This window comes from Chiloscyllium plagiosum, chromosome 35, assembly GCF_004010195.1.
Source record: "Chiloscyllium plagiosum isolate BGI_BamShark_2017 chromosome 35, ASM401019v2, whole genome shotgun sequence".
NCBI lineage: Eukaryota > Metazoa > Chordata > Chondrichthyes > Orectolobiformes > Hemiscylliidae > Chiloscyllium > Chiloscyllium plagiosum.
Window position 1 is genome coordinate 42226843 of NC_057744.1, and position 16270 is coordinate 42243112.

General features: G+C 47.9%; 1 protein-coding gene across 10 annotated transcripts in view; it reads left to right on the plus strand.

The window, feature by feature from the left end:
- LOC122540784 (protein spire homolog 1-like) overlaps window positions 1-16270 on the plus strand; it is an 88403-nt gene that overhangs the window by 41158 nt on the left and 30975 nt on the right. For all 10 annotated transcript variants that reach the window (XM_043676998.1, XM_043676996.1, XM_043677000.1 and 7 more), the window contains one exon: window positions 10377-10522. In XM_043676998.1, the coding sequence (XP_043532933.1) occupies window positions 10377-10522 (146 nt within the window). The remainder of the gene's footprint in view (window positions 1-10376; window positions 10523-16270) is intronic.

Sequence of the window (16270 nt, forward strand, 5' to 3'; positions counted from 1 at the left end):
TTATTAAGGAGATTTTGAAGCAGTTGGAAGTGCAGAATAAAATGGGGCTGAATCAGTATGACTCTGTCAACAGGTTTGTCAGGTGTGACCTCCCCTTAGAATTCGGAGGTAACGAAAAATGAGAGAAAGAAGAGCTGGTGGGCATGAGCCATTTGGATTTCCAGAGGGCCTTTAACTGTTGCTGCACAGGAGGCTGCAAAGTAAGAGCCCAGAGTGTTAGGGGCAAGATACTAATGTTGATAGAGGATTGGATGACTGGCAGAAGGTGCAGAGTAGGGAGAAAGGTGCATTTTTCAGGATGGCAGCCCATGACTAGGAGAGTTCCACAGGGGTCATTGTTAGGACCACCGTTATTCACATTATACATTAATGATCTGGATGAAGGAACTGAGGGCATTGTTGCTATGTTTGCAGATGAGACAGAGAGGTGGAGGGACAGGAAGTGTTGGGGAAGCACTGAGGTTGCAAAAGGACTTTGGACAGGCTGGCATAGTGGGGCATATGGAATACATAGAAAAGTACAGCACAAGAACAAGCCCCTTTGTCCATAGTGTTGTGCCAAATGTGACGCCAAGTTAAACTAATTCGTTCTACCTGTCTTTGATCCATATCCTTCCATTCCTTGCATATTCATGTGCTTCTCTAAAAGCCCCCTAATACTCCCCTCATATCTGCCTGCAGCATGCTCCAGAAATCTACCACTCTGTATCAAAACTTGCCCCCCTCTCCCTTTAAACTTCTCCCATTTACCATAAATTTGCCCCCCATCCTGGTATTTGCCATTTTGACTCTGGGGGGATAAAGATTCTGACTGTTAACCCTGTCTCATAATTTTATAGACTTCTATCAAGTCTCCCCTCAGCCTCTGCACTCCAGAGAAAACAACCCTAGTTTTTCTAACTTTTCCTTATAGCTCACGCCCTCTCATCCAGGCAGCATCCTGGGAAACCCCTTCTGCACCTTCTCCAAAGCAGGGAAGTCTGGGCTGATTGTAAAAGCTAATGCTTCCTGATGATCAACTCTTCAAGAGCTGTCAATTCTCCATTATTTTCACTCTGCCCTGAAAGACAGGGTGTTTCAAACATTATTTACTCTGGGAAGTAATCCTCTTCACCTGGTACATTAGTTAAGGACAGTATTACAGTGGCAGAAAGGAGAACTCATCTACTGAGAGAGTATGGGCTGAGGTTAGAAACAGGAAAGGAGAGGTCACCCTGCTGGGGGTTTTCCATCGGCCTCCGAACAGCTCCAGACATGTAGAGGAAAGGATATCTTAGAATATCCGAAAGGATATTCTCTCTATAGGAGGGAGAGTAACAGTAGCTATAGGGGACTTGAACTTTCCAAATATTGACTGGAAATACCATAGTTCAAGTAGATTAGATTCCCTACAGTGTTAGCGCGGATGAAATGATATCAGTCCTAGCCCAGAGTGCGGTACAACAATCGGTAACGTTTATTGATACAGTAACACCGGCGGAGACCAACCGAGGTCCGAATCTCGATCTGCTTGTCTCTCTCTGTGAGGGCTGGGGCTAGCACCCCCCTTTGTTCCCTTGGGGTGCTGGTGTGTATTAGTCTGTTCGTTCCTGTCTGGTGGATGGTCCTTTGTATCAGGATGGTTCTGTATTGATGAATATGGGTGTGTTTCAGTCAGTCTCTTGATTTGATTAAGAGATGGGTTTCTATATTGATTAGCTCCGGAGTTTCGGTCTATGAGTCATGGTTAGTGTCTGGCCTAGTGTGGATTTGATCTGTCCTCTGGCTCCCATCTCCCGGTCACGTGGGCGGACCGGCAGCTGCTGAGTTCTGTGGGTTTAAGCTGCGGCTGCTGTTTTTAAAACACAAAATGAATTCCTATAGTTTTACCGATGTAGGCATAGTCCTGTGGCAAATGCAGGGTGGCTCTGATGCCCACTTGCAGTCCCCCCTTTCGGCAAGGGGTTGGACATGTCCACACCCCCGATGCCGATACCTTGAAAGTCGGTTCCTCGCCCGGTACATTCCACCGGCTGTCATGGGGCCTTTGGATAGTTCCGGGAGAAGGTCACATTAACTCGAGCCCTGTGAGCTCACGGTGCCTGATCGCCCGCCAGGAGTCGATGACGTGGAGCATGGTCTTCCTGGCCGTTCGTTTCTTGTGCTGACAGCATGAGTGACACGCCATCAGGAGCCAGGCCAGAGCCAGCAGTAACTGTATGCCTACAATGGTGTGTGTGATGATTCGGATCCAGGGATGGATGTTTACGTTTAGGTCCCAATCCCACACCCTCTGCGCCCACCCCTGGGATTGCAGAGCTGTCTCTGTGTCTTCCTCTAGGTCCTTTATATGTGATTGCAACTGGTGGTACAGTTTCGCTGAGTGTCCTACCCAGGTCCTAAGCTCCTGTAAGACCTCGGCCAAATGTGGGATGGGGGCTTGTTCGGGCTCCTGATATTCCCTGAGGGTGTCCCTGAATTTGTCGGTAGTTTGTATGGACTCGGGGTTCTGTTATCGGACCTCTGAGATGTGAGCTTGCCCAATCATGACTGGGCGCCTGGGGGTGAAGCAGAACTCGTGCTGGGGAATCGGGCACTGCAGTCCGTTAGACCAAAATGAGGTTTCAAGAATGGAAACACAATACTGTCCCCTTCCACCATACCCCGCCCTAGTGAAGTGGGGGCCCGTGGGTTCAATTTCCAGGGTGCAGCCCTGTGTCCGGTTGAACCCGCATTCCACTGTTTCACTCCTTCGTAAGGGGTGAGGGCAGATGGTAATTGCCCCCCGCCGCTTGCAGCCTGTAAGTGGCACCCCGTACACAGCGCCGTTTCGAAATATGGCTGTGTGGTGAGCTAAACGATATTTGAGGGAACCGTTTTCCCGTATGACTCCGATGTTCTCAATGTGAAACAGGGGAAATGGCCCAGACCCTGGGGTGACCACGGGGATCAGGAGGACAATACCGACTCCTGTCGCCTCACTGACCTCACATTCGGGAACCACTGGGTATACTCTGGTCATACCCTTCAGAGTCCGGCTGTCGAGTGGCCTGGAGCGCCTCGCGAGTGAGGCCAGTTTGGAGCTGTCGATCCAGTCGGGCACCTCCCCACTTTGGACCTGGTCAAGATTACGCCGGATCTGGGCTACCATCCACAGGCCATACGCATGGCACAGCTGTCCCTCGTGGATATGGGCTGTGTTTTCCCTTTCCCGGTCTAAGGTGGTTAATGGTGTGGGCGTGAGTTTCCAGGACTGCAATGCTGTCGAGCTGGATGTATGCTCCCTCTTCCCCCAGGCGCGCCTGATCTGTGAGAGACCTTTGTAGCAGGTCCCTCATTACCCCTTTTAGTTGCTCGATCTTTTCGTTAAGGCCCTGGATGTCTAGGGAGTTTACTACGGATGTCCCCGTGTTGAGTCCTGTGAGAGCATTGTTGACTATGTCCTGTCTGTGTCGTTGTGTGCGTGTTATGTATGTCGGTCCGGTAGTGGGTTGCCCCCATGGCGTCTATGGCCCTCTCAATAACCTCCTTCCCTATTATGGCGTATAGGTTGCGTACCTGTGCTGTGCGATAGTCCGGTACCCGAGATGCCCGATATATTAACCATCACAGGTACGACCTTGTGTCGGACGTTGTCATAAAGGGCCTCTCCCTCATCCCACAATACCAGTCCCCCCGCGGGCCCCGGTCCCAGAGAGGGGCACGGCAATATCTCGGGAGCCGTGGTCGGGGGTGGTGTGGTTGGGGCGGGTGGAAAGCACAAATACAAGGAGATTACTGCGGCATTGGTGGGCTCATAATACCCGCAAACAGACAGATCCCGTAAAGTAAAAGCATCAAAGGCCGGGGCAGAGGCGAGGTCCTCTGGAATGGCACACATTGTCCCGAACATGCAACCCCCCAAGTCCATCGCCTCAGCACGCCGGAGGCAGGTCGGCCGCGGGTCGCGCTCCGATGTGCAGAATAAACAGAGTGTCTGTACGCCCGGGAGGACCTCCAGCCAGGGATTGTAGAACGCGTCGATCACATCGGGCTAATCCCTTGCAGGAATACAGATGGCGTAGGACGCGTTGAAGGCAACACCGTGGCTGTAGAAGTTGTCATGTATCTCGGGGAAAGAAGGCATCAGTCGTAGGATGAAGAGGAGAGCAGGGAGGAGAGCGGGGCACCGGTGAAGCATGATCTGTGGGAAGAGAGGGAGAGAGGCACCCTTACCAAGGGTGTAGGGTTAGTGTGCGTAGGAGCAGGCCCCCCCCCGGACCGGTCCGCCCGTCGCGCTGGAAGGAGAAAAAGGAGGCGGTTAGAGTCAAGTCAAAGGGGGGAGGGGGGGTCTGTCCGATCGGGGCTTAAGGGGAGGCTTTAAGCTGGGACCAGTGTTTCCATCTGCCCTTTCCTTTCATGTCGACACAGGTGCACGTGTCGCTGGTGAGGATGATTTCGTGCGGTCCCAGCCACCGGGGGTCGAAGCCGGGCCGGTCAGGGGCAGCCCTGACCAGGACTTTGCCCGCCCCACCCCTTCCCAGCGTTGGGGACAGATGCGGCTGCAGTTTTGTCTGGTCCCTAATGTCCTGCTGGTTGCCCGCAGTTTGTCTAAGGGCCTGCAGCTGCGCGTCCAGCTGCCTGTCTTCCCTTTTCCCCCCCCCCCACCCCCACCCCCACCGATCATGACGTTCTCGCATGGCCCTCCCTGTCATGAGCTCGAAGGGAGTGAGGCCAGTGGAGTGGCCTGGCGTGGCCCTTAAGCGCACCAGTATGCAGGGCAGAACGTCCACCCAGCCCTGTCCTGTTTCGGCGATCGCCGCTTTGAGGGTCCGGTTCATGCGCCCAACCATCCCGGAGCCCTGGGGATGGAACGGGACGTGGAAGCACTGTCTGATGCCTAGGAGGTGGCAGGCCAGTTTCATTGCGTGTCTGGTGAAGTGCGTGCCCTGGTCCGAGTCAATCTGGAGGGGGACCCCCCAGTGCGGGAAGATGTCGAAGGCCAGCACTCTGGCCACGGTGGCGGATGTACAGTCCCGTGTAGGGAAGGCTTCTACCCAGCGCGTGAAATGGTCAACGATCATTAGTGGGCGGCACAGTGGCCCAGTGGTTAGCACTGCTGCCTCAGGCGACTGACTGTGTGGAGTTTGCACATTCTCCCCGTGTCTGTGTGGGTTTCCTCCGGGTGCTCCGGTTTCCTCCCACAGTCCAAAGATATGCAGGCCAGGTGAATTGGCCATACTAAATTGCCCATAGTGTTAGGTAAGGGGTAAATGTAGGGGTATAGGTGGGTTGCACTTCGGCGGGTCGGTGTGGACTTGTTGGGCCGAAGGGCCTGTTTCCACACTGAGTAATCTAATCTAATCACCAGGCAATACTACTTGCCACGGCTGGAGGGTAGGGGGCCTGTGAAATCAACCTGGAGGTTCTCCCAGGGCCCCTTGGGCGCCAGGGGAATGGGGAGGGTCCGCCCCGGGTTGTGCTGGGCGCAGACAACGCATCGGCAGTGTTTGGCCAAGTCGCGGCCGAGGCCGGGCCACCACCAGTCGGTCTGGAGCCTAGCAAGCATTCCGTCGTGGCCCGCGTGGTCTGGCTCGTGGTGTAGTTGTATCAAGGTCGTTCTGATGGCGGTGGGGGCCACGTCCCTGCCGCCGTGCCGCCACACCCCATTGGGGTCGCGGGCTGCGCCCTGCACAACTCGGGGCGGCCAACAATCGGTAACGTTTATTGATACAGTAACACCGGCGGAGACCAACCGAGGTCCGAATCTCGGCTGTTCTGCTGTTCCCGTGTGCTGCTGCACATTATATACCTTTCTTTGTCAGGATGTGAGGATTTTGAATATGAATGGGATGATAGTTCCCCATCATCACTGGAGTAGGTGCAAATGGTGGGTTTCCTGCTGTCCCAGGAGAGTTGCAGGGTACACACAATAGGGTGCTAATTGGATTATGTAAACGGGTCCGGGTACGATCTGCTTGTCTCTCTCTCTGGGAGGGCTGGGGGCTAGCACCCCCCTTTGTTCCCTTGGGGTGCTGGTGTGTATTAGTCTGTTGGTTCCTGTCTGGTGGATGCCTGTCCTTTGTGTCAGGATGGTCCTGTATTGATGAATATGGGTGTGTTTCAGTCAGTCTCTTGATTTGATTAGGAGATGGGTTTCCATATTAATTAGCTCCGGAGTTTCGGTCTATGAGTCATGGTTAGTGTCTGGCCTAGTGTGGATTTGATCTGTCCTCTGGCTCCCATCTCCCGGTCACGTGGGCGGACCGGCAGCTGCTGAGTTCTGTGGGTTTAAGCTGCGGCTGCCGTTTAAAACACAAAATGAATTCCTATAGTTTTACCGATGTTGGCATAGTCCCGTGGCAAATGCGGGGCGGCTCTGATGCCCACTTGCAAGGACAAATGCTTTCTTTGGTTAGACCGCACTTGGAATACTGTGTCCAGTTCTGGTCGCCCGATTATAGGAAAGATGGATGCTTTGGATAGGGTTCAGAGCAGGTTTACCAGGATGCTGCCTGGACTGGAGGGCTTATCTTATGAAGAGAGGTTTATCTGCTTGTCTCTCTCTGTGAGGGCTGGGGGCTAGCACCCCCCTTTGTTCCCTTGGGGTGCTGGTGTGTATTAGTCTGTTCGTTCCTGTCTGGTGGATGTCTGTCCTTTGTGTCAGGATGGTTCTGTATTGATGAATATGGGTGTGTTTCAGTCAGTCTCTTGATTTGATTAGGAGATGGGTTTCCATATTAATTAGCTCCGGAGTTTCGGTCTATGAGTCATGGTTAGTGTCTGGCCTAGTATGGATTTGATCTGTCCTCTGGCTCCCATCTCCCGGTCATGTGGGCGGACCGGCAACTGCTGAGTTCTGTGGGTTTAAGCTGCGGCTGCCGTTTAAAACACAAAATGAATTCCTATAGTTTTACCGATGTAGGCATAATCCCGTGGCAAATGCGGGGTGGCTCTGATGCCCACTTGCAACAGTATGGAAACAGGCCCTTCGGCTCCAAAAGTCCATACCCTCCCTTTAAAGAGTAATGCATCCATACGCATTCCCCTACTCTATATTTACCCCTGACTAATGCACATATTGTTATGGACAATCTAGTATGGCCAATTCACCTGACCTGCACATGTTTTTGATTGATTTTGGGAGGAAACCAGAGCATCTGGAGGGAAAACATGCCGACACGGGGAGAATATGCAAACTTGGCACAGTTGCCCGAGGTGGGAATTGAACCCAGGTCCCTGGCACTGAGGCAGCTGTGCTAACCGCTGAGCCACTATACCACCCCAAGAAATAAGGGTTCGTCTTGTATTTGAACCCAGGGCCTCTCCCATATCTTCAGTGTAGAATTCCCAAAGCAAGAACCATACCCCTAGACCCATGAGCCACTAATTTAGATGGGTCAGGTTTTTGTCCAATGTGGGCAGGATGGTTTCCTGACGCAGTATGTAGATGTACCAAAAAGGGTCAAGACCATGTTTGTATTTGGTACTGAGCAATGAACCTGGCCAGGTGTTAGATTTGGAGGGAGGTGATCACTTTGACAGTGACCACAATTCTGTTATGTTTACTTTAGTGCTGGAAAGGATAGGTACATACTGCAGGACAAAAGTTATTACTAGGGGGGAAAGGCAATTAGGCAAGATTTGGGATGCATAGGATGAGGAAGGAAACTGCAGCGGATGGGCATGATTGAAATGTAGAGCTTATTTGAGGAACAGTTACTGTGCCTCCTTGATAAGTATGTACCTGATAGGCTGGGAGGAAGTGGTCGAGCGAGGGAGCTGTGGTTTACTAGAGAAGTTGAATCTCTTGTCAAGAGGAAGAAGGAGGCTTACGTTAGATGAGATGAAAGGCTCGGTTGAGGTGCTTGCGTGTTAAAAGTTAGCCAGGAAGGACCTAAAGAGCGCTAAGAGCCACAAGGGGACATGAGAAGTCGTTGGCAGATAGGATCAAGAAAAACCCTAAGGCTTTCTATAGGTGTCAGGAATAAAAGAATGATTAGGGCTAATCAAGCATAGTAGTGGGAAGTTTTGTGTGGAGTCAGATGAGATAGGGGAAGCGCTAAATAAACTTTTTGACGGTACTCTCACTGGGAAAAAGATTATGTTGGTGAGGAGAATACTGAGATAAAGGTGGTTAGACTAAATGGGATTGACCTCTGCAAGGAGGAGGCATTAGCAATTCTGGAAAATGTGAAAATAGGCAAATCCCCTGGACTAGGTGGGATTTATCCCAGGATTCTCTAGGAAACCAGTGAGGAGATTGCTGAGCCTTTAGCTTTGATATTTATTCCTGTAGACAGTGACAATATAGTGCCAGAAGTTTGGAGGATAGTAAATGTTGCTCCCTTGTTCAAGAAGGGGAGTAGAGACAACCCTAGTAATTATAGACCAGTGAGTCTTACTTTGGTTGTGGGTAAAGTGTTGGAAAAGGTTAGAGGATTTATAATCATCTAGAAAGGAATGTTGATTAGGGATAGGCAACACTGTTTTGTGAAGAGTAGGCCGTGCCTCGCAAACCTTGCTGAGTTCTTTGAGATGGTGACCAAATGGCTGAGGATAAAGCAGTTGATGTGGTGCATATGGATTTTAGTAAGATTCCCCATAGTAGGCTATTGCACAAAATAGAGGCATGGGATTGAGGGTGATTTAGTGGTTTGGATCAGAAATTGGCTAACTGAAAGAAGACAGAGGGTGATGGTTGATAGGAAATGTTTATCCTGGAGTTCAGTTACTAGTGGGGTACCGCAAGGATCTGTTTTGGGTCCACTGCTGTTTTTCATTTTTATAAATGACATGGATGAGGGTGTAAAAGGATTGGTTAGTATACTTCTGGGTGACCCTCAGGTCAATAAAGTTGTGGATAGTGCTGAAGGATGTTGCAGGTTAGAGTGACATAGGTAAGCTGCAGAGCTGGGCTCAGGTGGGAAATGGAGTTTAATGTGGAAAAGTAAGGTGATTCACTTTGAAAGAGCAACAAGAATGTAGAGTACTGGGATAATGGGAAGATTCTTGGTAGTGTGGGTGAGCAAAGAGATCTGTGTACATAAATTCCTGAAATTTTCCACCCAGGTTGATAGGGTTGTTAAGAAGGCATATGGTGTATTAGCTTTTATTGGTAGAGGGATTGAGTTTCGGAGCCACAAGGTCATGCTGCAGCTGTGCTGCAGTCACACTTAAGAGTATTGCGTCAGTTCTGGTCACCGCATTATAAGAAGGAAGTGGAAGACTTTGGTTCAGAGGAGATTTACCAGGATGTTGTCTGGTATGGAGGGAGGGTCTAATGAGGAAAGGCTAAGGGACCTGAGGCTGCGTTTGGTAGAGCGCAGGTGGTTGAGAGGTGACTTAAGAGGCAGACAAGATGATCAGAGTATTAGATCGGATGGACCGTGAGAGCCTTTTTCCTTGGATGGTGATGGCTAGCATGAGGGGATGTAGCTTTAAAATGGGGGGTGATAGATATAGGACAGATGTTAGAGGTAGTTTCTTTACTCAGGGGTGTGAAACACACTGCCTGCAATCATAGTAGACTTGTCAACTTTAAGGGCATCTAAATGGTCATTGGATAGATATATGGATGAAAATGGAATAGTGTGGGTTAGATAGGCTTCAGGTTGGCACAGCATTGAGGGCCGTAGGGCCTGTACTGTGCTGTAACGTTCTACGTATTTCAATGTTTTTCCCACTTGCGCATCCAATATTATTCTATCTTGCTCTAACTTTGAATACATCAATTGCAATATTATGATCATTTTTTGTAAATGAAAACATCCCAGACTCTTCAACATTAAGTTCAGAATTAGTTTAGTTGTCTATTCTGCCCTCAAAGCTTGCATAAACTTCCTGTGGAATACTGGCCAGAAATAGATCAAATACATCACACTTCTATATAAAACTCTGATCTGACAGTAACTGAATACAGACTCATTACTTGTCCCTGGGAATTTGCCTTTCCCCTGGATATATGTTCTTCTTTTTCATTCAGATGAGGTAATTCTACAATGTGCAAAAGACACAGATGCCTTTTTCTTGTAACTGTTATTGTACTTGTACTCCTGAGGGAGAAACAGTTGAGTGGGTGCTGGGAAAGTACAGCAGGTCAGGCAACATCAGAGGAGCAGGAGAATTGTCTCTTCGGGCATTGATTCCTGATGAAGGGCTTGTGTCTGAAACTTTGATTCTCCTACCCCTCGCATCTGCAGTCCTCACTTTCCCCTTGAATGAGGAACATAATGGATTGCCTATTCCATTCATATCCTTTCTGCTGTTGCAATTGTTGGGAATTTGGATATTGACTGGGTTTAGCTGTCTGTCAGTATGTCTCAACATTTCAATTAATTGGTTGTATCTGTGACAGATGGCATTCCTGAAATGAAGACTTCTAGATTTATGAAAAGATGCTCTTCCTTATTTTGTAGGCATGCCTCCAGAAGAGATGTCAACAAAGCCTATATCTTGGACGGATGCAACCAGCCTCACATGGGGCTCTAAGGACAAATATAAATTCCAAATTCCTACACTGATGAGCAAGGCTTTGTGCATGGGTTATGAATACGTGGAAATTGTAAGTTGCTGCCAACAATAATATGTTTCCCAACAACTCTAAATAAATGCATTTATTAGATTTGGAGTCTCCTCCTGGGATTGGTGAATCTCATGTTATGTATTGTCAACATCTTTAACAGAAGTGCACATTGCACCAATCGCAAACAGCAGAGGAGAGACGTGCATATATTGGGTTTCCTTTTGTTCCTGAAGCTTGTTTTAATTTGGTGCCTTAAGTGTCTCCTGGGCCCTATCAATGAGCTGGCATTTGAATGATTCAAAGGAAATGTACATACAGCATAAAAGTGATCATTTTTGGTCTGTGATTAACTCTCTGGAAAGTAGCTCTGAAATAGAATGTTGAGGAAGTGATCTGATGAAAGATTTGAGAGCTAAAATGAGCCATTCCAACTTGGAAACATTCAAGATTATTGGAGGGTGCTCTGAATGAATGGGGAATTATGCCACCCAAAATTTTCAAGCAGCCTGGACATTTCTATGAAGCAACACCCTTAAGAGAAAGTGTAGTAAGAGGTGGTGAGGGGAGGAGTGTAGGGTGTGTAAATGGTGGGAGAAATGGGTGTAAATCTTGTATTCATAAGATGTGGATGTTGTTAGGCAACATCTATTGCCTGTCCCTAGTTGCCCTTGAAGGTGGCTAACCCTCCTCTTGGATCACTGCAGTGCATGTGGACGAGATTCCTGAATATTTGCAAGTGTATAGTAAAATAGGGCCAAGTCAGCATGGCTTCAAGAAGGGGAGGTCATGCCTGACAAATCTTAGAATTCTTTGAGGAAATAATGGGCAGTTTAGATCTAGGAGAGCCAATGGACCTGGACTTCAAGAAGTTCTTTTGACAAGGTGCCACACAGAAGGCTACTGAGTAAGGCAAGGGCCCATGCTGGTAGAGGCAAGATGCTAGCCTGGATAGAAATTTGGCTGTCTGGCAGGAAACAGAGGGTGGGGATAAAGGGTCCTTCTCAGGATGGCAGCCAGTGACAGGTGTTCCGCAAGGCTCAGTGCTGGGACTGCATATTTTCACTTCGTATACTAATGATCTAGACAAAGGAACTGAGGTCGTTCTGGCTAACTCTACAGGTGACACAGGGACAGGAGGCATGGAGGTGAGGAGGCTGCAGAAGGATTTGGAAAGGTTGGGACAGTGTACTCCATCTGCCACTTCTTTGCCCAATGTGGGAAAGTGTGAGGCTATGCAATTTGGTAGGAAGAATAGAAGTATGGACTGTTTCCTAAATGGGGAGAAAATTCAGCAATGTGAAGTGCAAAGGGACATAGGAGTTCTAGTCCAGGAATCTCTCGAGGTATACTTGCAGGTTGAGTCAGCAGTTAGGAAGGCAAATGCAATGTTGGCATTTATTTTGAAAGGACTTGAATATAAATGCAGGGATGTATTTCTGAGGCTCTATAAAGCTCTGGTTAGTGCACATTTTGGAGTATTGTGCGCAGTTTTGGGCCCCATCTATAAGGAAGGATGTATTAGCCCTGGGGCATGTTCAGAGCAAGTTCATGAGAATGGTCAGGAATGAAAAGCTTAATGTATGAGGAATGTTTCAGGATTCTGGCTTTCTCCTTGATGAATTTGAGAGGGATGGGATCTAATTGAAACATAATTCTGAATGGCCTGGACAGTCAATGTTGGGAAGATGTTTCCATTGGTAGGGGAGACTAAGACCTGAGGGCACAGTCTTAGAACCAAAGGGAAGACCTTTTAGAACAGATCAGGAGAAACGACTTCAGCCAGAGAGTGGTGAGTCTGTGGAATTCACTGCCACAGAAGGCTGTGGAAGCCAGGCCATTGATTATACTTATGGCAGAGACAGGTTCTTGAGGATCAAGGGTTATGGGATGAAAATGGGAGAATAGGGTTGAGAAACTTAGCTGCCACAATTGAATGGTGGAGTAGACTCGATGGGCTGAATGGCCTAATTTCTGTTCCTACATCTTACGTGCTGTAGATAGACCATTAGTGAGGGAATTCCAGGATTTTGATTTGCTAACACTGAAGGAACGGCAATATATTTTCAAATCAGGATGGAGTGGAACTTGCAGGGGGTGGGGTGTTCCCATGTATCTGCTGCCCATGTCCTTCTGGATGGAAGTACTCATGGGTTTGGAAGGTGCTGTCGAAGTGGTGCACTTCAGAGCTGCCCCATGTAGAAAACACACACTACTGCGATTGAACATTGGTGGTGGAGGGAGTTGATTGTGAATGCAGTGCCAATCAGGCAGGCAGTTTTGTCCTGGATGGTATGGAGCTGCTTGTGGTGTTAGAGTTGCACCCATCCAGGCAAGTGGGGAATATTATAACATACTCCTGAGTTGTGCCTTATAGATGGTGGATAGGCTTGAAGAGTCAGGTGGGGAATTACTTGCTGTGGTATTCCTAGCCTCTGACTTGTGGTTATAACCACTATTTCAACGGTCCCATTTCTGCAGATTGGTAACCCTAGGATGTTTTGGTGGAGGTTTCGGTAATACTAAATGATATTGAACGTCAAAGGGTGATGGTCAGGTTATCAATTATTGGAGATGATCATTGCCTGGCATTTGTGTGGCACAGATGATAGTTGCTGCTTGTCAGCCTAGGCCTGGATATTGTCCAGATCTTATTGCACTTCAACATGGACTGCTTCAGTCATAATAGTGCTGAACGTTATGTAATCAGTGAACATCCCCCACTTCTCTCTCTTTTATGATGGAGATAAGGGCATTAAGGCAGCTGATGATGGTTAGACCGAGCACACTACCCTGAGGGACACCCTCTCGGAAATGTCTGGGCGCTGAGGTGAATGACATCCACAAACCACAACCATCTTCCTTTGGACCAGGTACAACTTCAACCTGCAGACAGCTTGCCCCTGACTCTGACTCCAGTTTTGCTCAGGCTGTTTGCTGCCAACCTCAATCAATTGTGGCCTTTTTGTCAAAGACTGTTACTTTTGCGCCTCCTCTGGAAATCCGCTCTTTCGGCTACGTTTTGAACCAAGGCTGTAATGAGGTCAGGAACCGAGTGGCCCTGGCAGAACCCAAACTGGGTGTCAGTGAGCAGGTTATTGCTGCTTGACAGCACAGTTCATGACACCTTCCATCACTTTATTGATGGTCAAGAGTAGACTAATCGTGCTGTAATTGTCTGGGTTGGATTTGTCCTACTTTTTGTGTACAAAACATACCCAAAGGTAATTTTCGTGGCAATTTTCCCCGTTTGTTGATGGATACCAATGTTGTAATTGTCCTGGAAGAGCTTGACTAGGGGTGACACAGGATCTGGAGCACACTCCTTCAGGATGATTGCCAGATTGTTGGTAGTGCCTGTAGAATTAGCAATATCCAGTGTCTCCAACTATTTCGTGATATCACGTGGAGTGAACCAAATTGACTAAAAACTGCTGTCTGTAATGTTGGGAACTACTGGATCATCCACTTGACACTTTTGGCTGAAGATTGCTGTAAATGTTTCAGCTTTATCACTTATACTGTTGAATTCTTCCGTCATTGAGGATGGGGATATTTGTGGACACCCCTTCCAGTGAGTTAGTTAACTGTCCACCACCATTCGTAACTGGATCTGGCAGGGTTGCGAGATTGCTTAGCTGTGTTTATCACCTTGCTGCTTATGCTGTTTGGCATGCAAGTAGTCCTGTTTGGTAGCTTCATCAGGTTGACACTTAATTGCTAGGAATGCTTGGTGGTGCTCCTAGCATGCCCTCCTGCCCCCTCCATTGAGCCAGAGTTGATCCCCTGGCTTGATAATAATGGTTTACTGGGGGATATACCAGGCCATCATGTTGTAGATTGTGCTGGAGTACAATTCTGCTGTTGATGGCCTACAAAACCTTATAGGTGCCCAGACCTGAGTTGGTGCCTTAATTCAATAAACTAATGACCCTTGCTTTTGTGCAGACCATTTATTCTTTTGGCCGATCTCGAACCAAGAGACCCCTCTTGAGGAGTCATATATCTAGTATCATATAATATGATACGGTATATACTATATATAATAAATCCTTTTGATATTGTTGATATCCTCACTCGATCTGTTAAGTCTGTTCCATTTTGCACTGTGATAGTGCCATACAACACAATGGAGGGTATTCTCAGTGTGAAGGTGTGACTTTGTCTCCCCTGTTATAGACCAGGCAGGGCCCCCTCAAAACATTCCAAGACAGTAGCCTGGACCCATCTTTGCTAGTTGCTTTAAGCAGCTGTAAAGTGGACATTCCAGGAGAGAATCCGCTCTTAGTTTTAAACAAAACTGAATTTATTTACAAGATTACAGAATGAAACAAACAAAAAAACAGAATAACTTAACCTCTCCAAAACTTCAACACACTATCCCAACTTAACAATACTGTCCCAAAGATTTGCAACAATCCCTCTAAACACCCCTCAGCACAAAAGGTAAAGTCACGGATTACAGGATAGATGTCAGAGAAAGCGAGTACCAGCCTGGGCCTGCTGCTTTAGGTCCAGCAGCTTTTTCCACACTCCTGCTAAAAACCAAACCAAGCCAGAGAAAAGCTGAGCTGGGAGAACTGACTGCTCCCCTTTCATTGTACAAGTGTTCTTTCTTGAAAAGGTGAAAGCCCTTTGCCTGAAGCAGTATCTGTTAGCTGTAATCAAATTGGTCCTAAAACCTTACAGTCCCAGACTTTTTGGAGTCTGTCACTTATGACTTCTCTGAAAATAAAAAGGCCAAGGAAAGCGTAACCTTGTTAATTGAGCAGCAGCTTCACACCCCAAGGACTCTGGTCACTTGTTAATACTGTCACAGACAGATGCAGACAGACTGGTAAGGATAAGGTCAAGTATGCTTTCCCTTTTGTTCATTCCATCACCACTTGCTGCAGACTCCATCTAGCACCCATTTCCTTTAGGACCTGATCAGCTCAATCAGTCATGCTGCAGTGTCACGTTTGGTGATCTTTGAAGTCCCCCACCTAGAGTACATTTCGTGTTCTTGCCATCCTCCGTGCTTCCTCCAAGTCGTCCTCAATATGGAAGAGTACTGACTTATCAGCTGAGGGAGGATGGTATGTGGTAATCAGGAGATTCCCTTGCCCATGAGACTTCATGGGGTCTGGTGTCAATGTTGAGGACTCCAAGGGCAACTCCTTCCTGGCTATATACCACTGCCACCACCTCTGCTAGGTCTGTTCTGCAAGTGGGACAGGGCATATCCAGGGATGGTGATAGTAATGACTTGGACATTGTCAGGCTGTTGCGTGGCTAGTCTGAGACACTGCTGTCCCATTGTTGGGGGCTCGGAAGGATTTTACAGAATCAACAGAGCTATGTTTGCCATTATTGATCCCAGTGTCTAGACTGATACCAGATGGTCTATCTGGTTTTATTCCTTCTGAGATTTTTCAGCAGTTTGAACCTGGCACAGTGGCTCAGTGGTTAGCACTGCTGCCTCCCAGCACCTGGGACCTGGGTTTGAAACGTGTATATTCTAAACCTTTGCAACAGTTTATCCGCCATATGACAAGTATTCATAAAATGGTGTAGAGTCTTAAAAGGCAATCAAAGTCCACAAATTAAATAGATTGGAGGTGTATCTCAGCTTCTTCATATTCCATATTTAGGTCCTTATCTCAGGAAGAAATCACAGCTCCAACCATATATGATGACGTTTTACAATATGCTGAAATAAAATCTAATTTCTTCTATGAAGTTTAATCATTTGATTTCTCTCTACTTATGTTTGGCATCCGTTGTAAGCCGATTCAGTTTCATGTCTTG